This window comes from Pezoporus wallicus, unplaced genomic scaffold (genome assembly GCF_028554395.1).
Source record: "Pezoporus wallicus isolate ANWC-B61680 ecotype Strahan unplaced genomic scaffold, APGP_CSIRO_Pwel_v1 contig_7073, whole genome shotgun sequence".
Classification (NCBI taxonomy): domain Eukaryota; kingdom Metazoa; phylum Chordata; class Aves; order Psittaciformes; family Psittacidae; genus Pezoporus; species Pezoporus wallicus.
In genome coordinates this window covers 6018485-6044801 of record NW_026641326.1, presented here as the reverse complement: position 1 = coordinate 6044801, position 26317 = coordinate 6018485, and the positions used below count along the sequence as shown (strand labels likewise).

General features: G+C 42.8%; 1 protein-coding gene across 2 annotated transcripts in view; it reads right to left on the bottom strand.

Moving 5' to 3' along the window:
* ITPR1 (inositol 1,4,5-trisphosphate receptor type 1) overlaps positions 1-26317 on the bottom strand; it is a 170947-nt gene that overhangs the window by 17733 nt on the left and 126897 nt on the right. For both annotated transcript variants that reach the window (XM_057422996.1, XM_057422997.1), the window contains 13 exons: positions 22338-22538; positions 20846-20956; positions 19493-19588; positions 18599-18721; positions 16565-16669; positions 15525-15717; positions 12077-12199; positions 8332-8507; positions 6942-7106; positions 5216-5411; positions 3758-3859; positions 1963-2102; positions 576-741 (listed from right to left, as the gene is read on the bottom strand). In XM_057422996.1, the coding sequence (XP_057278979.1) occupies positions 576-741; positions 1963-2102; positions 3758-3859; positions 5216-5411; positions 6942-7106; positions 8332-8507; positions 12077-12199; positions 15525-15717; positions 16565-16669; positions 18599-18721; positions 19493-19588; positions 20846-20956; positions 22338-22538 (1897 nt within the window). The remainder of the gene's footprint in view (positions 1-575; positions 742-1962; positions 2103-3757; positions 3860-5215; positions 5412-6941; positions 7107-8331; positions 8508-12076; positions 12200-15524; positions 15718-16564; positions 16670-18598; positions 18722-19492; positions 19589-20845; positions 20957-22337; positions 22539-26317) is intronic.

Here is a 26317-nt window from a genome sequence, read left to right as displayed (position 1 = left end):
AACACTTACTATAAGTAACATAAGACTTTTGGTTAAAAAAAAAGGTAGCTACCTCGTATGCAATCAGTCTGATGGATTTCATAACTCATCTCCTATTTTTAGGCAAAATAATACCAAAAGCAACATTTGCTTTGCCACAAGCTTCCAAAGGTTACTTCTGTCAGTCTGTGTGTTATGCAACTTCTGCACGACATTCAACTACACCAGCCTCAAAAGCTCAGCAGTTTTATCCCATCAGTAGATTGGGAATTAACTTTCACAGGCGCTAGTCAAGACTCTGCACCCTTGGAAAAAACAAACGTTTATGAAAAGCTCTCCCATTCCAATAGGAAACTGTTGTTTGAAGCACAGGAGAAACAGAAACTAAAGGTTTGAGGAAAAATGGCATACTGAGCATGCATTCCCCATCTCTTTCTGCTGCCAAGCCCCAGTGCAGGTGGTACCCATTATCAACTAGCCGAGGAATGCAAGGTAGGAACAGCCAGTAATTCAAGACTCCTATTTCAGGAGAGTTTGCAGCTATCAGTGACTTTGACAGAGTAACCCCTTATTCTTAAGAGTGTTTCTATACTTACCACAAATAAAGCAAGTAGTTTTTAAAATTTCTTCTTTCTTCTGTTTTTCACTCCTTAAATCAGCGAAAGTGTCAATGATCACACCAAAAATCAGGTTAAGGACAATAATGATGACCATGAAGAAGAATAACAGGTCATATATCACTCTAGCGGCAAAGAGAGGTTCCTGCAAGGCACATATTTTAACAATTAACAACCCAAATGAATACATGCAACACCTAACCCTCACCATGCCTTTCTGTTCAGCAGAGCATGACGCCCCACAACCCCTCCCTTTAGAGTCTCCATTTCTGATGCTCTCCAACAACTCAAAACATTAAGTGAAACTAAACTGCAAGATTACTGAAAGGAAAGCCAAATTAGTCAGCTATCAGTAAGCAATCTCTAGAGATGCTCTTTCTGCTGTCCAAGTATGTCCTCTTCTTTCTCACTCATAGTGGAATCCATTCTCATCCCCAACCTGCAATCCCAATCAAATTACATCCTTACATTCAACTCCTTATATATCAGTATAGCATCAGTGTTGATCATAAGTCTTTTACTGGAATTTAACAGTATTAATTTCATTTATGCTAGCAAGCATGGATGTGGACATGAAGTTGGACTTCCCAGTACCCACTGCATATTTACTGCAGGCCTGAATACCCAAATATTTAACCCTGTTTTCAGAATCATCCTGCCAGCTGAATGCCAAACTTTTATTAAGAATTCTGTAGCTTTTAACCCATTTTAAGCTGAAAATAAGGCTAAATATTAGAAAACACTTTGAAATTGCATTCACTCTGACTAAGACTGCTTCTTTGGCCCTAACGTGGTTCTGAGGAATGGGCACAAACAACTAAAGCAGTGGCTATACGGGCAGTTTTGGGCATTATGAAAAATCCCCTCTGCTTTGACTGGCCCTCACTTTCTGATGATGGCTCCAAACAACATTCTTCCTTCCTTCCCACAGTCCCAGCTCCAAACCTGTCTCGGTTCCTCTCATCATTCCATTGTACACATCTTACCATTTGTAAAGGATGCTCCCCACAGAAACTCTAGCAGGGTATCGCGTACCACTGCATTTTCATCCTGCTGCCTCATGTTACTCCTTCATTAACTTGTACTTATTTCTTCAGATCCTGAACTCCCAAAGCACAGACTGTTGCCTACCCCATTTCTGTTCTTTTGGGCCCCATTCTGGACAGCCCAAAAAGCCCTAAAATAAGGACGGGTAGAATTGGCTGCTGTTTAATGTGCTACTATACATTAAACTGCAAGCATGGTCCCTTGTAGTCGCAAGGTATCCTACATCTGTTTAAAGGGAGTGTATACACATATCCCTCAGAACTCCATCCCCAGCCCTACATGGTTATCACTCTTCCGCCCCCATTCAGTGATAATTTACCTCTTTGGATGGTTTCCTGAGCACATCACCTACTCCACCCCCACTCCTGAGCCCATGACTCAGTACAGTAACAATGCACATCAGTAACGTCTCGCACGTATGCTCTTTATTCTCTTCCTCCATTTCTTCAGCAATCAGTTCTATTAACACAGCAAGCAAAGACACGTTTCAAAGGCAAGAAGATCAGTTTTAAACCACCCTCTCCACTCTTTGCTGCTTATGCTCTCTCCCCTCTTTGCAAAACTGGCCAGATTTCCAGCCAGTGTTGCAAACCTCCTTAGCTCTCACCAAGAGCTGACCATCAGAGCAGGTATCTCTGCCCCGGCTACAGCCCACCCTCTTCTTCCCACCAGCAGAGTTTTCTTTTGTGCTTGAACTGCTGTCTTTGACTTGGTTAAATATCTCTTTCCATTTCTGTTCGCATGCATAGCTCAGATCACCAGATGCCTGTTTATACAGAATCATAGCTTTTTGACAGCTCAGAGGACAAAGTGTTGCCTCTTACACTCTCCCCTGGTGCCTAACAGATTGCACAGCCTTTGGGCTGCACTCAAAATGGCAACTTCGACTTGTATTTTTCAAATGGCTAAAATATCACTGCTTATGGAAACAGCATTTTGCTAAAAAAGTAACAGGTTTTTTGACCCTCTCTTCATTTGGCTGAAGCCTCCAACTTCACTGTTTCAGTTGGAGAACTGCAAGAATTAATTACCTAATCTCATACGCTCTCCCTGTACCCATTAAAAGTCTCATGACTTGCATTTGATCATAAAAATGCTCCTGAGCTGATCCCACCTTCCCACGGGCAACCTCAGAAATAGCCAAACCCCAAGATGGTAGAGAAATCGCCAAAGATACGGGCATCATGAATATCCCTGGCCATGTAAGACCCCAGTATCAGGTTAATTATTTATGATATAAAAACACCTCTTGTGTTTTCCTTTCTGCAGCCAGAGTGTACAAAGACAAAGCAACGCACTCCTCCTAGAGCTGAATAAAGCACCTGTTCTTGTATCACTGTTGAATCTTAGTTTATGAAAGAGGACACTTGAGTAAAACAGAGCCATCTCCTCTTGCAAGCATGAGCTTGTGGCCATTATTGACCTTTGAAATATTTGACCATGTAAGAGCTCCACTTCTAAGAGAAATACTGATGTTCTGTCTGGCTCTCACAGCCAGCATCATAAATCCCTGAGAAGTAAATTACATTTTCTAGAAAATAAAACTGAAATATGTCAATGCCCAATCTGAGGCTGGCAATTATGCTACAAGTTATCTCTCACATGTACTTTTTGATCTCACCCCCCCCCCCCAAACCTTCCCTCTCTACTTAATCCATGGAGTACTTCCTGCCATGATACTAAAAACAGTTTCCTTAGTTAGCTAGATAGAATAAATGACAATAAATGATGTTCTGCTCCATATTTCACAGGGTATTATCCTCAGAGATCACATTTAACAGCCTAATGATTTAAAATAATAAACTTTGTAAAGAGGTAAACTGCATCACTTCCTTCTCAAATTGATGTAGAAAATTAAAGAGCCTGACAGTTTTTATCAAAGTATGGTTCAGTGCTGTTTCTCCACTGTAATCACTTCATGTAACAAATGTTACTTATGCTGTTGGCCTAAATGAATCCTATTTTAAGTCAGGTAGTCTTATGACAGTTTTATTCCCAAATTTATTACATTGGGATTTTTAGACAAAATTAGTATTTTTTTAATTTAAGGTGCTTAACTAGAAAAAGGGTGAAGACTCAGGGTGTGAGTTATGAATTCAAGAGCAGATACTCACGGTCTGAAGGAATGATTGAAGAACAGTTCTCACTGCTACCCGCTTTGCATACATCTGAATAGAGGAACTCCCCGGTCATGGTCTCACCTGGTTCTGTGCGATCTAAAAACAGAAGGTGATGAATCAAATGGATGGTTTAACGTTTTGGAAGACTACTCAGATATTAAGGTAGCCCATCATATTCTGTGTGCAGTTACTAGCCAGATTTATAATAGTGTATTATCCTAGAGCTTAGAAGGACACACTGCTTTCCGATTTACACATTCAATGATTTTAAATTCAAGTAGAATTCTTACTTCTATGAATTAAAGACTGAAGCTGTGCATTTATTTTGCACCAGCTCCAAAGCTGAGAAAGTAACTGAAATTGTTCCAAAAATACTATGTCCTAGTGCACAGCGAATTTTCAGGGTTTCGAGAAACTTGCTTTTCAGCCTTGCAGGTATCCAAACCAGCCTAGTGCCACATAGTAGTAAGTCTTTGGCATTTCTCCAGCCTCACGGAAACATGAAATAACAGGGTTAGTGAGGTTTGGGTCTCTCATGGGGTTGGCAGTAAAACTAGAAAAAATAGGGTCATGTGAAATACTGTTTGTCTGAATAGCTCAAGTGTCAGAGAAAAAAAAAAACAAACCAACAAAGACAGAACAAGGCAAACCCCAAACCCTCCTCTAACAAATTTCATTTCGTGCTTCCTACTCACTGAGTTAGTTGCTTGATACTGCAGGGTAGAAAAAGCTCCAAGTTTTAACTTAAAATAAGCAACCTAAGATCAGCACAGAGAAGCCTGCTGTGGAGTTTAAACGTTAGCAAGTATTTGAGGGAGGTTAATACTGTCTATAAACATGAGTGAACCAGAGTCAGAGAAACCTCTGCTTCACAGGAGCATCTCTTTGATGCCCTTCATTTATATTCAGTCTGTTACTTCAGATAAAATACTAACTTTTGTTATGCTGAAACTAAACCCCACAATTAAAAGCCAATGTAAGCATCCAGTATCTGGCAAATTGAGGCAGAACTGAACTTCCCCAGTGCAGAGCATTCTCCACAATGGCCTACCTAACGTCTGCTTGTAATTAAACTGGGGGAGGGAGTAGGTGTAGCTGAATTAGGTAATCTCAACTGTTTTAGCAAACAGTGAGGGGACAAATCTCAACCGTCTGCAGAAGAGCCCAAGTGCTCTCTCCTGGGGTTGTTCCTCCTCCCCTTCCCTCTTTGTGCTGCAGCAGACTGCAACACTTGGTAAAAACACTGGGGTATCCATTTGCCCCAATCAGTTTGGGGTTTCCAAACATTTTGTTTTCTATTTAAATAGTGTCCTTTGTGAGAAAGAAACTGTCAAACTGGTGAGGTAATCAGTACTCTTGCAAGAGGTGGAAGACTGGAAGACACTCAGCACACTCCATGGAACAAGAGCCCATTACTTTGGAATAAGGTTGAAATGAGTTGCTGGTACCAACCTGGCAGTAATGTTTCATTAGGGAGCTTGTCTACCTCCAGGATAAAGTCATCTTTGAAGAAGAGGTACCCCACTATGGAGAACAGGTAGACCAAGATGAGAGCGAGAACAGCAGTCAGGATGATGGAACGTCCGTTGCGAGTGACGCTCTTGATGACATTCAGCAAGGTCTCCTCTCTGTACACCAAGTCAAAGAGCTGGGGGACAACGAACAAAAGCAAAGGCTGTTTCTCACGTGGGCTACCAACACCACTGGTGGCACACTGCGTGTTGGCATAACAATACCAATCTGATGTTTTAGAGAGCATTTGAAGTACTTCTCTCTTGCCCCCCCCCCCAGTTATCTGAAATTTAACATGCTAGCAAAATAAAACATAGGAGACAAAGGAGATGGGGTCCATGTCCTGGGTTCAGCAGTAGTAGTCATTTTTCTCCTTCTTAGTAGCTGACGCAGTGCTGTGTTTTTGACTCTACCTTTAAGCATAAAGCTGCTAACACAAACTCTTTTATCTTTTTTTATTGTACTATCTGCCCCATCACCATCCCAGCGTAGCTTATTTCATAATGCAATTAACCATTTCCTTTACATCTTCAGTGCATAAATAATGGAGCAATATTTTTTGCCCCAATTCTTTAAATTTCTTTACAGATTTTTCCTTCATTTTTCACTCCCCTGGGTCTGCGTCAGTCCGTCAGCACAGCCCAGGCAGGTTGCTGGCTATGCTGGTTGACAATGAGAGAACAGGTATTTGTTAAATTAGACCTACGTGAATAGAGATAATAACCAATTTGGGTACCAGATCATTAAACAAAAGGGTAAAAATAGAGTGTTCTGAATGGGATTTAAGGTTTGCTTTAAAAATGACACATTTTCTCCACCAATGGTAGATATACTCCTTCTGTGCTTATTCTTAGAAGTATTGTGCTGTGCAAGATGAATTCCGTCCCAAACAGAAAAAACACATATGCCAGGCATCTGTGTCAGTCGTGCAAGGTCTGGAGTCTAGCTGCAGCTGAGGAGACACTCCAAAGTTAACCAGCTACTCAAAAAGCACGGACACTATGTTATCATTATTGACAGTAACAGAGTAAACCATCTTAAAGACTGTGCGCACCTCTTACTCATACTGTGGGGCAACTCCAAGAGTGCCTCCTGTTCAGCTAACATTTCTGCGGCTAGATTTGTCCATGACTTCTTTTGTCCTCATGTAAGAGCTTATATGACTTTAAGAAGGCTTAAGCCTTCACTAAGTACTGATATTACTTAAGAGTCACAGCATTTTAAATTGTTTTATTATCTTGGACATCAGAGCAGGGTCACAAGCAATACATCCAACCTTGGAAACCTATGCCTTTGAAGTCTTGAGAACTAAAGCACACAGGGAAATACTAAATACCTTCATTGCAACAGCACACACGTTTACTGTAATGAGCAATTTTAGCTAATTTTACCCTTAAACACATCTTGTATAATGTACTTAAGAACAAAAAAAAAAAAGTCTCTGCTTGTCTGTACAAATCAGGAAGAAAAGATGTGGCAGGAGTCCTGTAGCCTCCCACTGTAACCTCTCCCAAGCAAAATCTCCAGCGTACAGCTCTTAAGGGTGCCTGTACAATCATTTTCCAGTAGCAGAACAGAAAGGAAATGGTGTTTGACACTTCTAGATATACCCGAGATGGGACTTTACAAACACACAGAACATTCTGAGAGCAAAGTGAATACCTACCAACAAGCTATAAAAGAATTCATGTACGAAGAGCCCCAGAGCACAAATCAGAAGGTACAGCAGGTGATAAAGAAACTCGACATCCATGATCATTGCCTTGTATCCTCTAGTGAAGGTTCCACAGTTACCCACAAAACTCATGAGAAAAATGATTTTATTACAGACCTAAGGAAAGATTAACCATAAATTAGTTACAACATGGGGCTTGCAGGAAGAAAAAGGCAATTTTTCAAAGCTGGAGGTAACTCGGCTCCACAATGACATCAACAACCATGCTGGACTGTCTGTTACACAAAGCTCTGCTCTCTGGTGTGCTTTCTGCACAGCTGGGTTAGGAAGCCAGAACAGAAACTGCACATGTCCAATAAAACGTGTGCACCGACTCCTGCCTCCAGCTGCTTGTCAAAGGCATCGAGACTAAGATTTAAAGAAGAAAGTTCCCTGGTGTCAGAGTTAAACTTTCCTAAAAACCAAAATCTCGACCCAAACTACTCCTGTTCTAAGCGTGGCACTAAGCATCTCTAGCCTACAGCAACCCTGACATTTCTGATACACCCTGTATTGCTTGCTAATAAGCAAGCACTCCAGATTCCCTCAGCAAGTCACACTTCAATCACACACCCAGTAATCCTCCTGTGTAACGCTGGCCACCAGTGCCAAAGGAATGTTGCCTTCAACTTACCTGGAAGCTGCTAAATGCTACAATTACCAGTAACCACCACCACCCTCACAGTGCAGTTCTGACTGTAGCGCACAGCACTCGGTGACATCTTTTGAAGACAAGGAGTGCTACTAAATGATGCATTTGAAACCTGGGCACTTTGTAATAAAGGTAAGGACTTTGAGAAGCTGCATCTTTGCACAGCTCCTGCTGACTCAGTCAGAGAAACCTTTTTGGCTCACTTGCCACAAGAGACCACAAGTATCCGGGTTTGAGCATTAATGAAGTTCTCTGGTGGCTCAGCTTACATGCTCAGTCCACACATTACTGTCACAAAACTGCTTAGTGTCAGCTTTCAGCTGGCAGGTAGACTGCAGACAGACATTTGGGAAATGCATTGTTTAGTGAATCTTACACAACCCCATAAATACTGCAGCTTTGTCACTGAATGGCTGAACAACCGAGTACTTTAGGATCACAGAAACTTCTTTGCATTTCTGGCTGGGGTGTGAACTGATTCTAGACTGTAGCAGAACTGACTGAAACCTCAGAGGTCTTCAGCCTGGGCAACCAGGATTAAATAAACAACACCAAAGCACTTGTGCTAGAAACAAAAGAGGGGATTAGTCCTCCCACCAGCTCCACCACAATGTCCCAGGCTATTTCTGCAGGTAAGAAACTCTTAGGTAAGATGCAAGAGAACTTCAAAAAAGCCCACTCGGTTCTTACGTTGAATGCACCCAGAAGAAACAAAGTAGGTTGTAAACCAATTGAAAATATTAGTCGTAATATTGTAGAAGCGATTAGGGCTCGGATGCCGTGGGGCTTAGGAAGAGCTATAACGATGGCCAGAGATATCAGCATCGCTGTCCACAGCAAGCCTGACAAGTGGGGCTCCAGTGTACCTAGGATGGAGAGGAAAGAACAAAACCCATTTCAATGCTTCCTGTAACCAAACAAAACCAAACCAAAATAACCAAATAAATGCCATTTTATCTTTGGTGGAGCATCATTAAGCCTCATGTTCAGACTACTGATTTCAAAGCAGTAAGTAGAACATCTGAGCCTGATGCCTTGAGCAGATTTTAATTACAAACTTGTTATTAAAGCATTATGTAAATAGTGTCAGTATTATAGGCTTCTTCATTTTAGTGTTCATTACTTACACACCTTGCATGCTGAAAAGGACAGGCATTTTTGCTAATGTGTTCTGTAGAGGCACTGAATAGGTAGGTGAAGATAGACAACATACTCCTCCAGGTCCAAATTCACAGATTCTCTTATTATGCTTTTGGTCAAAAGCCTCATACCAGTTTTTGTCATCTCTTGCTATTTCTGGTTCTATTTAGACTGTCCCATGAGACTGTCTGCTTACATAACATCAAGCCCATGTTGCTAAAAATACACTTCTCTGGAAGAGCCATAAAAAATACTCAGCCAAAAATACCATTTACCCTGGCTTTATGCAGAATGTAAAAGACATCACTTTCTTATAACTGACATAAAACAATTTTCTTCAAACAACTGGTTCCTCAACAAACAGAAATGCAAGACCCTCCAATTTCACAGCACTCTGCAGCCCTTCTGCAAGTACACACTAAGAGAACTATTGTGTCTTATTAGCAAGATATTCACCGAGGGCTTTTCCTCCCCCCGCCCAAATGCAGACGGCTTAGGAAACACTTCTCTCATCTGACTACCACGAACAGACATTTCATTTTGTTCCAAATCGCTGCAGATTAATAAAGACAGCAGAGGATAGATGGAAATTAGAACTTAATAAGCGTAAAGTTGAACAGGTATTTCTGCTGTCTGAAGGGAGTCTAGGGTCCCAGAGCAGTGCCACTTGAGCTGTCAAACAGCAAAAGGTGCAAAAGCTCAAAACAGAGTCACCCGAGTGGGAGTGACAAACAGCACAGAGACAGGAGAGGAAAAAACTTGTAGAAGCTTATTCAGGAATGACTTGGGAATTGCCATGAGAGGCAGATCTTGAAGGATCCTGCCTACACCTGCACCGGTGTCTGAACATCCCAGCTATTACAAAGCCATCCACGGCACATGAATATCTTTGCTTTCACAAGTTTCAGCAGTTCCCAGCAGGCCTGCAAAAATAACCAGAGTTAACTAAGTCCTCAGTTGGTGCCTGTAACATCCACCTTGGAAAGGCCCAACACCACCAGCTGCTCATCAGCACATGGAGTGCAATGCTGTGACACAAAAAACCTTTAGTGGGACCTGGGCCAGGGAAGAGTTGGGCTCAGGGCACGGGCTTGTCTCTCCTTCCCAGGGACAGAGAGGCACTGTGAGCAGTGTTTGCCCTTGGCACATGAAACTCGCCAAGCCAGCTGTCTGCACCCGACCTAATGTCAAAGCCTAGCTGCAAGCACGTGGAGTCCATTACACGACTGTGGGCAGGAGGAACATGTAACCCATAGGAAGCTCTCCCTGTCTGGAATTCTCACCATTCCAGTACTGAATTCCAGGCATCCAGTTTTGTTTCTGCTCCTCAAGTAAGAAGTTTTACAGCTTCTGCTACAGTCAGATGCTGATCAGCTGCTCAGTTCACCCTGTCTAAGCAATTCAAGACACTGACAACTTCCCCCAAACGGTCTGTTCTGAAGTCTTCTCTTTTTTTTTTTTAAGCTAAATATAAAATACACATGTATTTATCTTTCATTTTTGATTGTAACTAGTAGAGGAAGAGATTATATCAAAATAGTAAAATATTTCAAATATGTAGGGTAGGGCATCTTCAAAATGCCAAACGATCCCCCAGTCACGCAACGTGTAATCTCAATGTTTGATTACCAGCTTTCCTACAGCCATAAATACAAACCTTTACATTTTAACTTGTGATCTTCGAAACTAGAGACAGAAAATTCAGTTGCCCTTTGTGCTTGTTAAAACTCTCTAACCAGCTGCTGGCCAGAATGGGATCTGGGTGGTGCCAGGCTCTGCTGTCCAGGGTGCCATGCGGAGGTACACACAGCCTGATGTTGCAGAAGGTAACTATACTCTGCCCCCTCTCAGATGGTCTAAAATATCCTGTATCTTCTCACAGGCTTTATCAGGCTGCAGAACCCCTTAAGGAAGTTTTCCATGCCCACTGCCTTTACCCCACTGTGACCATAGGCTGCTGTCACATGCTACTCACACAAAACTATGGCTCTCCTCAATCTAAACTAACTGGTGAGCTGCAAAAGGGTGAACTGGCTTTTGTGCTGCATACAGAGCTCAGATGATAATTTTGTTATGTTCAGACTACTGCTATCTTTCAGTTTCATTGTCTTTGGGTTCTGCAGCAAGTGAACCAGGAGGCAGATGCAGAGGGAAGTTCAATAGGAAAACGTAAGCATCTATCCAGCCCTGCTGCACTACAGACCTCAAAGAAAGGGAAGGGCAGGCTTGACCATGAATCACCCTCTCCAGGAGGAGGTTTACTGCTGGGGTTCTTATTTACTCCATTTGATACAGAAGTGGAAAAAGCTCCTACCTAGACACTTCCTTTACACCCGTTCTGCAAGTGATAAACATGACAGAGGCATTCACAAGAACATTTCTCCAGATTCCTGATGCTTGCTGACACAATTCCGCCTCTCAACCTGCCCTGGGGTGCATCTCTTGGGAGAGGCTGGAGCTAGGGAAGAACAGCTGACTCTCATCAGGACTCCACTGGGAGTATTTACCGAATTGGCTCCAAGAACCACCACTGTCACACAAATCCACTGTCTGGATCAAAAGCAACTTGCAAGAGCTCTCTTACAGCAAGAGTGTGCAATCCCACATGAACCGCACATGTTAACCCATCCTTCATGGCAGAAATGACAGCTGCCATCCACTGATGGCAAGGCACCTTGGAGCAGTGGGTTGCTCCTGAGCTAGAAGACAAGGCAGGTACGCTCCTCCTTGCTCCCTAGGGAAACCTTTGCTCTAAGTGCTCCTACAGGAAGAGGCTCCTAGGAAAGGCAGTAACAGAGGAGAGATAGGCTCTTTTTCCATATCATCCATCAATTTCTAAGGGCATGAGGCAGGTCACTTTGCCCCCGCACACCTCATCTGCCAAGTCAATAAGGCCTCCTGACGTGCTACGCAACCGTAAAAGTTTCATGGGAAATGACAAGTAATAAATGCAAGCTCAAAGAAAACAACAAATTAACATTTCTCCTATTTTTAGTTCAATAGTTAATTACAGAACTTTAAAACAAAGTGGAACAGTCAAGTAATTAAAGGTGGATGTCTGTCTTGGATAATTTTTTCCCCTAGGAAGAAGCACGGCTCTATATTTTCCTTAAAAACGCCTCAGGAAAAAGCAAGTCAGAGAAAAGTGCAATTTAAATCAAGGCAATTAAAAAAGGCCAATTTCTGCTCTCTTATCCCTACTGAAGTAAATAGTGATGCAGACACCAACGGGGAAGAGAATTTGGTTCATTATACCTCATTTGTTCAGATATTTTTGTATGATAAATATTGGTACCTCCTCGAATTCCTTTGAATGGATAGAAAAACGCTACGAGCAGGTTCATAAGGACGGCCAGGTTAAAGGAAATACTGCTCCAGAAGGACATGTTGCGAGCACACCAGTATAGGAAAGGCTGAGCTGCAAAACAGAAAAATAAGTGTTTTCAATGGAGCATTTCCAAAACAGGCCTATACATAAAATTAATCTCCAACAAAACACAGTTTATTTTCAGTTTGCCCGAAAGCACAAACAGTGGTAATGTTCATGGCTTCTGCTGAAGTTTATCTGACTACTCTTCATCTCTGGGGTACTTCCAGTTAGAAGTGTGTTACGGCAAAGGACTCACATTGAAAAGGGAAGTATTTTCAAACATGATTTAGCATCAGCATGAGAACAAGTTCAGAAACGCAGAGGTCAAGGACTTCAGGTTTCCCCTAATAGCATACTTTGTACTCAGTCACACAAAGAACAATTAGGAGGGGGAAGATTTGTACACGGTAGCAATGGTGAGATTCGGCCCCATCCCTCCAAGTTACACTGCTGCCAGCAGCTCACCTGAGGTGCTGCTCATCTTCAAACTTCTTTTCTGCTACAGCAAGCCAGAAAAAACTCAGTGGAGACCAGGCAAGGCAGACAATTAGACCCAAAATGCATAGCAATAAAACTAAAATGCTTAGGACTAGCTGCTAAGCAAGCAAGACGACCTTACTGCAAGCTGATAACAGACCAAGGTAGCCCCAGAATCTGCCCTGTGGGCAAAAGACACAAGCGCATCTGCACAGAGGTGAGTGCACAGTTAAACAGCTGCACATTTTAAATCCTTAATGGTACCCATAAATACTTTTCCAAAAGACTCCTGATTTTAATAATCTCTGCAGCTAGGATCAAGAGGCACAGAAAGCAAAAAGAGTCATTTTCTGAAGTGGTCGCGGACCAGAAGACAAGGACAGACAAGAAGCTGCGTTATAGCAATTCCCTCTGCCCTGAGGCAAAATACCCCCAATTTTAGCTCCTGCAGGCTTATTCTGCGGCAAACTGTGTACTACTGAAATCTGGAGTGGCAAAAAAATAATAACCTGTTAAAAATGTTCCCGGAGAAGGAACAGAAGTAACATTCTCTCCTGTTGGAAGGAAGTAATGTGTACAGAGATATCAGAGAGCAAAGGTAAAGAAGCTCACAGTGAAATTTAGGGAAAAGACGAAAATGCAAACTCGGGAGCTGAAGAGTAAATTAATGAACGCTGCAGTTCTAAGCCTCACAGTAACCACCATATCCCTTCAGCAAATCACCTCTTCTAGCATCCTAAGCAAAAAAAAAATGGGTTAGAATTATACAATGCCTCATTATACTGAGTTGAAATGCACATGAAAAGCCAATGTACTGAACAGCTGAATGCAAAGGAAAGGACTACAAAAAGGTACCCAGTCACTGTAAGAATACAAGCTTCACTGCACCTAATTAGCCAGGCACATGTTAAGCCTCAAAATGTGATGTAGCAGTGTTTCAAATATACAATGCACTGGTTTCTGTATTATTTCTGTTCTCAGTTCCACATTAACTGGAAGAATTTGTAAGCAGATTGAATTAATTTGTATGGAATTGTTATACAAATGGTCATTATAAAGTTCCACACTTTATTTTAAACCTTCCTTTGGGGATGGGCACAGACTATCTGCCCTGTGCAGCACTTCTGCCTGGTTTTGGCAGGCTCATTTGAATTCTTAATTAAGACCTTTGGGAGACTTGTGGTGCTCAGATTAAGGGCTAGCACCATGAGCTGAAGGGAGAAGTCCATGGGCCTTAGAGTTTTCTAAGGTGTCTTTCTGAGGTTTGAATAACTCTTAAGTGGTATCACATGGTAGCAGCACAGAGCACTGCCAGCTGGTCACATCTTGAAAACACAGACCTGTATTTAAGATGTGTATAAACACACAGTATCACTTAATTGGCCAAGTAAGACCAGAATATTAGGAGACAGACAAAATAAATCCAGTTTCTTAAAGAAAAAGAAATACTCTCCACTTCTGCAGGTGGATCTTGATCAATTTTTGGCCTGTTAATTATGATGTCTTCACAGTTTGCCTGGAGATAGCCTCAAAGACTGTTAAAGTAACTCAACAATATCCAACAGACTATATGGATGCTGTCAAAGCTGCCCATTTGTGCAGGATGTTATACACTCCCATATTTCTTGTAGAGCTCTTAGAAGTCCTTTTTAGGAAGCACCTTCCTGTGGATTTTGATGCTGTCAGAAGTACTAATCCACTGCTCAGTGGAAATAGCTCCGCTCTACTTAGTATTCATACGCATGAAAAATAATCCAATAGAGCTGACCAAGCTTCAGGCAGTCTTATCTGTATTTGACTGAAAATTTGAAATAGTATGAGTACAACTGCTTTCTCAGCTAAGAGATCTGTTAATATATACACATATACACACACATAAAACCCAACAACCAGAAGCACCGGCATGGAGCTGTATGGCAGAAGTCCACTCTCATTTGATCTAGGAGGTGGTTCTGGACCAGGCTGAGCTCTTGTGGTAGTAACTGGAGTTTAGCTGTTCAAGCATGGGGAACAACAGTGGTATCAGATTGCAGATGCTGACTAGAGCAGGAAATAACTGCTTTATCTCTCACATTTCAGAGGGTCATTGTTGGTAAATTCCAACCAGTCATGGCTGCTCAATGAAGCTGAGCCCCATGTGCAACATTTCTCCTTTAGCAAAACATGAAGTCAATTAAAGAAAATATAAGCAAATGAGTTCGGAAGTTTGCTGGGGAAGTGGTGGCACTGTATGGATTAAAATATTATTTAAAAACTTTTCCTAGCTGCCAGGAGGAACCTCAGAGGGAAAAGAAGCGCTTGAAAATACTTGCTTTCAGATATTTTAGCATCACAGGGCTGGAAGGGACTTAATCAGCCCATCTGCCAGTCTATTCCTTGCCCAAAGAAAGGACAAATTCTGCTTTTACTGTTACTGAAGATACATGTTTAACCTGTTCTTCAATACTTCCATTGTTGGAGATGCCATAAGTCCATGCTGTATTACCCAGCCTCTCTCCTGCAATCCAAGGGAACTGCTTGGAAGGAAAACAGACCACTGCTTTCTTCAGCTGTGTCCTCTCCCAGTTCTCCCTACCACCAAATGCCTTCTCATTTAAGCTATGTCTCAAATAGCCCCCACAACTTTGTTCCTTCCTGTTGGATCTTAAAAAAGATGACCTCTGATCCCTCTTACCCCTCTCCCCTAGATCCCTCCATGTGGTCCACATTGCTCTTGCATTAAGCTTGACTTCATTATAGCATATTGCCACCATGTAGAGGAGCAGACTCTTTCAACCAATTATCAAGGTTGCTGCCACACTGGGGAACCATCTGCTACCGAATCAAACTCTGCAAATCTGACCTCAGCGCTCTGCTGGTAACACTCCACACAGCCACACTGGCAACAGCAACCTACCTCGCAATTTCTTTTGCCAGTTCATCTCATTAAAGAGGTCTTCCGATTTCAAGAAGAAGTCATTGATCTTGCTGCCTTGTTCATCCCTCTCCGTGGTGTAATATATCCGCAGCTTGGACTCCTTCGTGAGGAACTCACAGATACTGGGTACAGGGAAGACTATTTGCTCCATGGTACGGTCCGACCTGACGATCTGAACAGCAGCCTTAATTAAAGTTCTTCCTAGCTTTTAAATGCTTTTATTTCTTGGTCTGTTTCCCCACACCTTTTTCAAACTGGTTGCATGTAGAAACTTGGACAGAGTTCTGTAGAACAGCAGTCTGGTAAAGACTTCATTTCATTTACCTTCAAAGCAGACCTACATTTAGCTCCAAGACTGATATTTTTTATGCTGTGGTCTTACCCTGGCAATGCTGTTCTTAGCTGGGATTTCCACAGGGCCCAGTAAATGCAGCACCAAAGCTGTGCTGAATTTCAGAGCAATCTGGTCACCCAAATCAAGATTCTTTGCAAATTTTAGCCAGGTATTGCATAGGCAAGTATAACAAATAATATGAGGAATAACAGTTTCATTGCTTACTAGAGAGTTTTGTGACATCTCTGTGCTTGTGCATGCTTTACTTCTGAAAAGCATCTAAGATTGTATGTCAGGCCAAATTGTCATTTTAATACAGAAAGAATGGCAAAAGCTATCACTAACTTTATGGATTCAGCAATAGCACTGGCCAAAATGTAACAGAAGTGAAGTTACACTTCCTCCTGCCAACAGAGCTCTGCTCAGCTCCATCTTAAAGCCCACACATGACAGCTCAAAAATAGCTCCCCCCCCCAGCGGCTGTCAAAAACTAAAATAAAAAAATAAGTACCCATACACTCTCATGTCAGAGATGTGTCCACACACACACAGGTAGGCACTGCAACCAGGATATCACATCTAATGCAACCGGGGTCCAACTCCACCGTTCCTCTTCCAAGCGGCTCCTTCCGCAGCAGATCATTTCCCCCCACACACCTCCCGGCAGCCACCGCTTTCCCTGTACCTCAATCTGTGCCGTGTGCTTGGCGTAAAACTCCAGAGCCTCGTCTCCCTCTATCTGACCTCCCGGCTTCAGCATGTTCTGCAGCTCTTTGTTATGACGAGCCAACTGAAATAAAGGAATGCAAAGGGAGTGGGAGACACCAGATGTCTCTCTGATATTAAATTTCTGATTTTTGGCATAAAAGAAAAGCAATAGTATGCAGTCAGCTGCTAAGAAAGGGCAAAGTTGACAGAAGGCTTGTTCTATTCCAACCAGACACCCTGCAGCTCTATTTTGGGAGCAAGTCAGAATGATTCAAATATGTATTTTTTTTAATATCCATGTGGTACTCCTCTTTTACCCATCCTCTCCCACCCTTTGCCTCACTTGGGAAACTTCTTGAACATTCACATTTGGTCTATCCTTCTACATGAGGTGAAGTTCCTAGCAACTGGAAGAAGGGAAATATAACCCCCATTTTCAAGAAGGGGAAAATGGAAGGACCCAGGAAACTACAGACCAGTCAGTCTCACCTCTGTGCCTGGCAGGATCATGGAGCGGATTCTCCTGGAAGGCATGCTAAGGCACATGAAAAATGATGAGGTGCTTGGTGACAGCCAGCATGGCTTCACTAAGGGGAAATCCTGCCTGACCAATTTGGTGGTCTTCTATGATGGGGCTACAGAACTGATAGACAGGGGTAGAGCAGTTGATGTCATCTGCCTGGACTTGTGTAAAGCATTCGACACTGTCCCGCATGACATCCTTGTCTCTAAATTGGAGAGACATCGATTTGATGGATGGACCACTCGGTGGATAAAGAACTGGCTAGATGGCCGCACACAGAGAGTTGTGGTCAATGGCTCAGTGTCCGGCTGGAGACCAGTAACAAGTGGTGTCCCTCAGGGGTCGGTGTTGGGACCGGTCTTGTTCAACATCTTTGTCGCTGACATGGACAGTGGGATTGAGTGCGCCCTCAGCAAGTTTGCCGATGACACCAAGCTGTGTGGTTTGGTTGATACCCTGGAGGGAAGGAATGCCATCCAGAGGGACCTTGACACACTAATGGGTTTTAAACTTAAACAAGAGAAGTTCAGGTGAGATATAAGGAAGAAGTTCTTTACTGTAAGGGTGGTGAGGCACTGGACCAGGTTGCCCAAAGAAGTGGTAACTGCTCCATCCCTAGCAGTGTTCAAGGCCACGTTGGACAGAGCCTTGAGTGACATGGTTTATTGTGAGAAGTCCCTGCCCATAGCAGGGGGTTGGAACTAGATAATCTTAAAGTCCTTTCCAACCCTAACTAGTCTGTGATCTACCCAAATTCAAAGGTGTGCTAATCACCTGTGTACCTTGGCAGGGACAGAGGAGAAAATCTGCATCAACTGAAAAGCAGATGCACAGAGCACTGATCCAAAAATGCTTCTGGATGCTCTAAATTCATCTTACAGCATAGTTATGATCTTTCTTCTCAGACACTAAAGGAACTCTAATGGAGTGATTTATGCAGCATCAATATATTAAGTAGATATAGATGTATTTGTTCTCCCTTGGTCTTTTACCTTTCAAACACCACATTGTACCAATACAACAAACCTGACTGGCACCAACACAGAGAGAATGTGGCAAGAACCATAAAAGCAGAGGGAGATTTCTGCTAGAGTTTAATTGATCTGTGAGTATCATTTCTTTGGGAGTATAAAGTAGCCTTTGATACAGCTGAAAGATCATAGAATCATAGAATAGTTAGGGTTGGAAAAGGCCTTAAGATCATCTAGATAATACATTGCTCCTCAGTACTGCCCAGAACTTGAACCATGTCTTCAGAAACCTGGGCAAGAGCCTGCCTGCTTCCAATTGGAAAAGAAAATGCCAAAAATTTTCTGCTATCATTGGCTTTTCTGATTCTTTAAGGATTGGGATTTGCTCTGATAAAGAGCGAACGTGCAGTGAGTTTGTCTTAGAGATGAACCATTAAAACAATTTCATGGAAAAGCAGACCTTTAGCTATTCAATTTGTGACACTTGGTGCTACAGAAACTGTAGGTGAAATTCTACCTGATGAGCTAATATATATATGTTGTGTCCCACGTTCCTCGGAGATGCTGCAACATCTTCCCCATTCTCTCCATCCTCAAATTCTACTTCTCCCTGCAGATAAGCCTTCTTTATCACCTCCACCTAGAAAAAAGAGAAACAGGCCAGTAAAGAGAGGCTCTAATAAGAGAATCTAATAAGGCCAGTATACACTTGGCACTCTTACAGAGGTGAAACGAGCTGAGCATATAGATTCAAGAGGAATAACATGGGCTTATCAACATATTTTGTTGGTAAGTGGGCTTAGGGTAAAACAGGAGACCTGAATTTAGCACCTTCAGCTGAGCTCATTACCACAGCAAACTGAACTTCATAATCCCCTTCAGGTAACGTGTTCTGGGCCACGCTCACCACACGCCGCATCATGTTGTGATCTCTGGCCCCTGCCGTAACTACGTGCATAGAGACAAGTCGACAGTGTTTAAGCTGTACTTTGAATCTCCTATTTGTTTTCACCAGTTAATACATTAACCAGGCCAAAAGCCTGCTACAGGCTGCTGAACAGCTTTTAGGTCACAAGACATTTTCATCTCTCTCTGTCTCCTGTGCAAATAACTTCTGCATGTGGATTCCCAAGGTGATGCTCCTTCCTTGCCTTATGCAGGATGCTGAATCCCTTCTCTACGGTATTCAGCATGCCTCCCTTAATCGTTTGTGCTGCCTGGGTACTAGGCAGACCTGTGCCTTGTGGACACTGCATTCCTTCAACCAAATCCTTGAGAGGTCTTCCAGTTGCCCATGATCAATGCAAAGACCTCTTGGAGCACCTCTGGGGTGGACACAGCCCAGTCTCCCCAGTGCTGCTGTACCTGGCTTGAAGGGAGTTGGTAGCTCTGGAATGACCCAGGGACTCACCAGCTCTTTGGGCCTCATGTTGTAGAGGATCCTCTCTGCGTTCTCGCTGTCGTGCCTGCTCTCCATGATTGCCAAGAGCAGTTTTGAAGCGTTGTTCTGAAGGAAAACCAATGGCAATCAGTGCCAGAAGTGAAAAAATGAGGGTACTCAGTTTGAGCATTACCAACCCTGCTGTCCAGAACAGCTTTAAGTACCCAGTTTCTACAAATACGAGCCACGGGCAAGGCAAATCTTCCCAGCCAGCCACTGCAGGACTCCTACAGCCTCATCTTGCCAAGCACTCAATCTTCTCTATTACTGAGATATACAACTTAACAGTATATTTTACCAGTTTATCACCCAAACCCAACTTACTGGGAGACATCAAATTAACCCAAGTCAAAGTTTAGACTTCTAAAATGCTGACATTTCAAGCTTGTATGATATTGTTTTGTTTTAAAGATCCTGCAGCACCACTACAAGCTCTCAACTCCAAAATGATGCAGCTCAGCTTTACTGAAGATAATGCTGATTAGATCAAAGGACAGCCAAGGCTGAAGACACAGACGTGCTTTGCTGCTTTTAACTGAAAATTACTCTGCAACCTGCTCATGCCAAGAAATAGGAGGAAATAGGAAACTACCACAAGGCACCAGACTACTTTAATACAAACAATTAAGATTAAAATCCATCATGACTGACAATAAAAACCAATAAAGTATTTAATTTTGAAGGATAATGCTCATTGAGTCTAAAAGCATTTTTTATTTAGAACAATAAAACCCCCACATTACCCATAATAATGGTGTGAGTTGACAACGGAAAACAACTAGACACTGCACTATTTCACAGGACAGTAAGTCAGAAAGGAAATACTTCTAACATATGTTGAAGCAGGAGTACTTAGTGGCTACTACTGCTAGAAGACAACCTGCTAATGTATCGTGAAACCAGCACTAGGGCTAATTATTTCAGCATTAAACAGCCTTAAAAATTTCTTAATGATTTAACATCAACTGATTAAACAACAGCAATCAAGTATTAGGAAACTAGACAGAGCACAGGAAATTTTACTGCCATTGTATATGTAAAAGCTCTCCAACAACAGAAGTTTTCACTGGCTTTAACAGGAAATTATTTTAGGATTTCTCACCATACCCCTCCAGTCTGAAAACTGGTGGCTCCATGTTATCATTTAAAGGATGAAATAAATACCTGTGACAACCAATCTTTGGGCACTGCCTCCAGTTCGCTGATGCATATCATTTTTTGGCACTTACAAATACTGGAGTATAATAAACACCCACATAATTCCAACAATAAAATTGTGTTTCATCTAACGCTTTATGTGGATTGCACAAAATAGTCACTTGCCTTCAGCTCCAACACAAGGTCCATCCGCTTCTTTCCCAAAGGGTTGATGTCATTGAGAATTAATGCTGTGATGATGTCAATACCGTTGGACTCGTGAGTAGCAATGCAGTTCTGTCCAAAGAAAATTCAAACTTCACTAATTGTCTGCACTAAAAATGCAGCCCAGACTGGTGACCCAGCCAGAAGAGAAGAGTCACCTCTTTCATCACCTCGTAAGCTGTTTGAGATGGATAACTGAACAGAAAACTCCAATCAGTCGAATAACAAAAGATTAAGGCATTTTCTTTCAACCTTTTCCTAACATCAGCCATGGTATGTCCTACTGAAACCACCCAGCCTCAGGAAGCAGAAGGCAACACAGTTGATAAACGAAACGATCACATGCCAAAGCATCCAGGCTGAACACATAACTAAGGAAGAACACTGTTTTGCTAAGATTAAGGAGAGTTTTCTTTATTTTAGCTGTGCCAATCAACACCTACTTCAGTCCAGTCTAACCAAAGAATGTGAATTCCGGTAAATTTCTTGCTTACCCTTTAACCCTGCTTTTACAATGGTCTGTAACTAAACATACAAACTGACAGTAGCTTGCTGGCTTCAAAATCCAGAGCCCTGCTCTGTCATCAAGCTTCATGCAAAGATCCATACCTATATCTAGACTATTTTGGGATAGCTATCTCTTTACTTTGATTTACTCTAGACTTTCAGACTTCATGTGACTCATGGAAACAGCTCTAGCAAGAGCCACATTTAGACCAAAGGCAGAAGAAACAGGCCTGACTACTTGGTGATGCTTCTGTAAAACAGAGTCTTGGGTGACACGGTTTAGTGTGAGGTGTCCCTGCCCATGGCAGGAGGGGGTGGAACTAGATGATCATAAGGTCATTTCCAACCCTAACTATTCTATGATTCTATAAGATGAAGGGGAAAAGCATGGCCAAGCTGGGCAGCTGCCCCTGCCCTCTGATCCTTCCCGCTGGAGCAAACCATAATTCTTAGGTACCTAAATGCTCCTGCTTATGCCAGTGAAGTGTCCTCCCGTATGCCTTGCTGATCACTTCAAGGCACACAGCAGATGAGGACCAGCTGTGGGCCAGAAACTGCTTTATCTAATAGGATTATAGCAGTTATTCAGTTATGCCTTTCCTGTACCACAGTTATTTAAACCAGTTATTCCCGCTTGCAGCACACAACATACTGCTGACAGTATGGTTTGGAGGAAGCTGGACAAAGGCTGGTGTTCCAGAGTTTGGTGGTCCTCATTAAGAACCCCTACCACATCCCCATGGAAGTGCACTGACAGCTGGCAGTGACACAGAAGCTGATTATCATATGTTTATAGAGAAAGAAACAAACCAGCCCCTTTGTAGGGCAAGTCAAGTGAGCAGCACTGCAAGACAACGCAAGTGTAGACTTGGAGCCGAGCCCAGGAGAGCGCATGCTGCAGGTGAAGGGACAAAGGGTCAGGCTTTTCACACCATGAATGTATTACCTGGTTCTCGTGGCAAGGTCCTTGACAGTACTCGGTCAAACTCTCCAGCGTCTGATTGATGAGCGCTACGTTTTTCTCATTTATATACAGCCCGAGAAGGCCAAGTCCCCCAGTTGTGCTTCCACAGATGCAGTCCAGAAACTGCAGTGTCTCACACACCAAGTTGTAGTTGGTCTTGTTGTTCTGGCAGCGTAGGAAGTTCTGCAAGGAAGCCAGGAAGGAAGGGAGAAAAAACAAACTGATATTTTATTAAGTTCATCAACCCACAATTGCACTGCATGGTATATTGCACTGATTGCTGTACAAACAACTTCAGCGTCTTTCAGAGTTTGCTTGAGCAGCAAGTTTTATAGAAGACAAGCAGTAATAAATCGAGTGCATCCATTAGAGCACCGAAGCCCAACATGGAAGCAGCTACTCACTGGGGATCAGAACTCTCCTGAGCCTGGAAGCTTTCCTTTTAGCATACCTACTACATTTCACTGCTAACAATCACTCACAGCTCTCTCCTCCCAAGGCCTTTCTCCAAGAGAGAAGCAGCAATTCCCTGGCTCCACAGTAACACCCTGCACAAAGGGTGAGGGTGTACCTGACTGTATCCCTTAAAAGGGGGCATCTCGAAATGCAATACTCTCAACTGCATTTCTTCCCACATAATTACTATAATCCCTGCTTGAAGCTGCTGATTAGGAGCAGCTCCTCTAATGAAACACCAGATTCACCAGTGTGGTTTAAACACTGTTCCACTCTCCTGTATTCCAAATAAAAAAAAAACAACAACCAACAACCACCAAAACAAAGAAGAACAATCAATGAACAACAATTCCCCAGTGACTCAGATGCTGTTTGTCAGTGTATTCCCAGGAGCACCCTGTAAAAATGGATGGCCACTATCGTTTTCTTTCCCTTGAAGTTTCAGGAGGAGAGCTCCTATCTAGCTTGATTCTAGAGGGTTAAAAAATACTTCAAAGGTGAAAAAAACCCCACAGACGAACTAGATGCACAGGACTATGGAACCACCAAGGTCTTCCCTGCCAGCCTGCAGAGGAGCACTGTTAACTGATTGCCTCCAGTGTCTGCGTCAGACTAGTAAGTCTTTTAAGGCAAAGAGACTGAGAAATTGCCAGATTCAATTGAAAGCTAAGCTAAAAAAAGAAAAGTCTGTCTATGAATGCAGACTAAAGGTGACAGTGATTCAGCACATTTCAGCTGATTGCTCATTTAGTATCCTGACTTTTGATTAACTTGTCAGAATGTAGAAGGTTGATGCTACAAAAATCACAGCTCGTGCCTTCCCTTCAGGAAAAAAAGCAAAAATAATGGATAATACTGAATGTGATTAAACAAAACGCTTCCTGGCTGCGGTATGGCATTTATTCTGGTTATAGCTAGGTTTATACCAGCCTTTAGCATCTTGATCCAAAGTCAATGAACAGAAAGGAAAGAGGAGGAATGAGGCACAGAAGGACTATGTTAAATGGCTAAACTAGGGGAAGGAAGAAATTGTAGAAAACAAGACCCCACTGCACTGTGAGAAACTGCCCCAGGGAACATCTGTTGCTCTTAATTTTCTGTCATCCATAGCATCTCACTGGCTACAGAGTGGGAACCCAACTCATTAGTATTGAGCATGCCATCCTATTGCTTCCAGTGGGAATGAACCCAAGGTCTGTACCACCCACAAGACCCTGGATTCAGAATAAAGAATGACAGTGGCAGATTCAGCTTGAACGTATGAAAAACATGCAGCTGGTGGGATCTTCAGGAGAAAAGGAGGGGAAGAGCATCCACACTGCCTGACTTAAAGGAGCTTACGTACTCAGTTGAGAAACACTTTCAGATGGGATGAAGTGCACTCAGAATCAGGCAGTATTTAAACTCCTACCTTCGTGAATAACCGCCTGGAGGTACTCAGCTGACTTCACACTCTGTTCATTTTTAGGGAGCCCAGTCCTCCCCATTTCTGGGACGTGTGACCAGATAGGGCTACACTTGTCAAAGCAGCATCTGCAGCCAGTTCTTAATGCCTCTGCAGCATGTCAGGGTGTTGGGGACTTTGCTTCCCAGTACACAGCCTAAAGCCAAATACCCTTTAGAGCAAACACAATGACTAAAAATAAAATTGGCTTTCAGAATGCTTGCTTGATTTGTTCAAGGAGGGATGAACACCGAGTCCTTGGAAGGAACAGTTCTACCATGTAAGTGGGTAATGCCACCAAAAGCCTAAATGTTTTCTTTGGACAGTCTTTTGTTTTAACAGAACTCCTATCCCCAATTGGAAAAACTTTGCAAATCAAGAACATAAATAAAAGGGTCTTAGCAAAGAGGTATATTTAAATTGCCAGGTTTTGCTTTACAAGCGACCAGGTAAAGCAAGGCATCTTGCACTGAATACAGGCTTGCACTTTGGTCTTACAAAGTTAGTTCTCACATCTTCTTGCCTAAAACATGGCAAGCTAAACCAGCTCTCTTTCTGCATGCAGCAGTAATGCTTCACGAGCCAAATTACTGAAACACCTCCCTGCAGCATGCAGAGCTTTAATGATCTTTACTACTCAGGCTCTGTCTCCAGGGATTATGAATAAAAGCAACAGTTACATCTAACGTTGAAAGTTATATCAATTCTTGCTTTATTTTGCACAAAAGCAGTACTTAACCTACCAACTTAGACCTGTAATCTGAGCATGACTGCCTAGCATACTACCACAATATTTTTATTTCACAGAAATATCACATTCAATAGGAAAAAAATAATTGGACCATTATTTTTCCAATGAATTTGGGATTTTTAAGTGTAATGTTGAAGCTGAAGGCTTCTGGGCATCACCTGCCCAGGCACTGACTGTGGAAGGAGGGCACTGCTCCCTGCTCTGCAATGAATCCCTGTTCCACTCCTCACCTCCAGCCAGGGCAGCTCCTTCTCAGAGCCAAGTGTTTGCTGGATGCTTCCCTCACCTTGTCACGAGTTCAGTTCCCGTGACTGGTTCTGTAGTACCCAGGGACAGTGTCATTCAGAAAGGAGACAGCACAGAAAAGACCTCCTGAGGAAACCGGTGGGGCTGTAGCCCAGTCAAAGCAGATCAGACAACAAAAGCTGGCTATAGAGCCACGACAGCTTTGCTTTCAAGGCTGATCTCTTGCACTGAATCAGAGGTCAAACCTAAAGCAAATTTAATAAGAGCACCCAAGTATCTGTGTGCTGAGAGAGAAACAAAAATGCCAAGAGTACTCCACAGCAAAACCTGATTTCAGCCTGAAGCTGGTAAGGAAACACACTTGTGTCCACTCGTTTGTCTCAGTCCTTGCAGTAATTTGAAGAAGACATTGCAATTCCTCCTCCTCCAGACCCATGGAGTAAGCTGGAGGTGGACAGCACCCTGACTGCCTGCAATGCAGAGCAAACTGCAGCTTTATCTGCCAAGGGAACATCTGAGTGATGCAAAAGGCACAGTATTGCAACTCCCTAAGTCATCTCAGGAAGACTTCCTCCTCATCCAAAACACATACTGACTCTTACAGCTGTGACTTGCATTTTCTTGGGTTTGCACATCATCAGGCTACTCACAATTGCTAACAGCTTGTAAAACACTTGGTTTGATAAAGCTACATCTGCACTGGGCAGGTGATTCCTATTCGCTTCTAACTCAAATCTAACTTGAGAACCGCTCAAGCCAGTTTGTGCACTGGCTTGAATCCAATTTTGCTCCTATAGCCTTCAGTGCCTAGCCAAAGACAGCAGCAGCAAAGCATCATGCGCGTGCGGTTTGGACTACTGCCACATAAAACCGCGTCCTGCTTGTCTCCAACATTGCTAACGGCATGAAAATTGTTTGGCAAAACAAAGATCAAATAGTTTTTTGAGAGAATGAGGAGAAACCCTGATGTACAGAACCTCAGCACCTATGAAATGCTATGAGAAGTACACGTTCATGGCACAGGAACATTACCATACAGATTTGATTTCATATATTGCCAGCAGC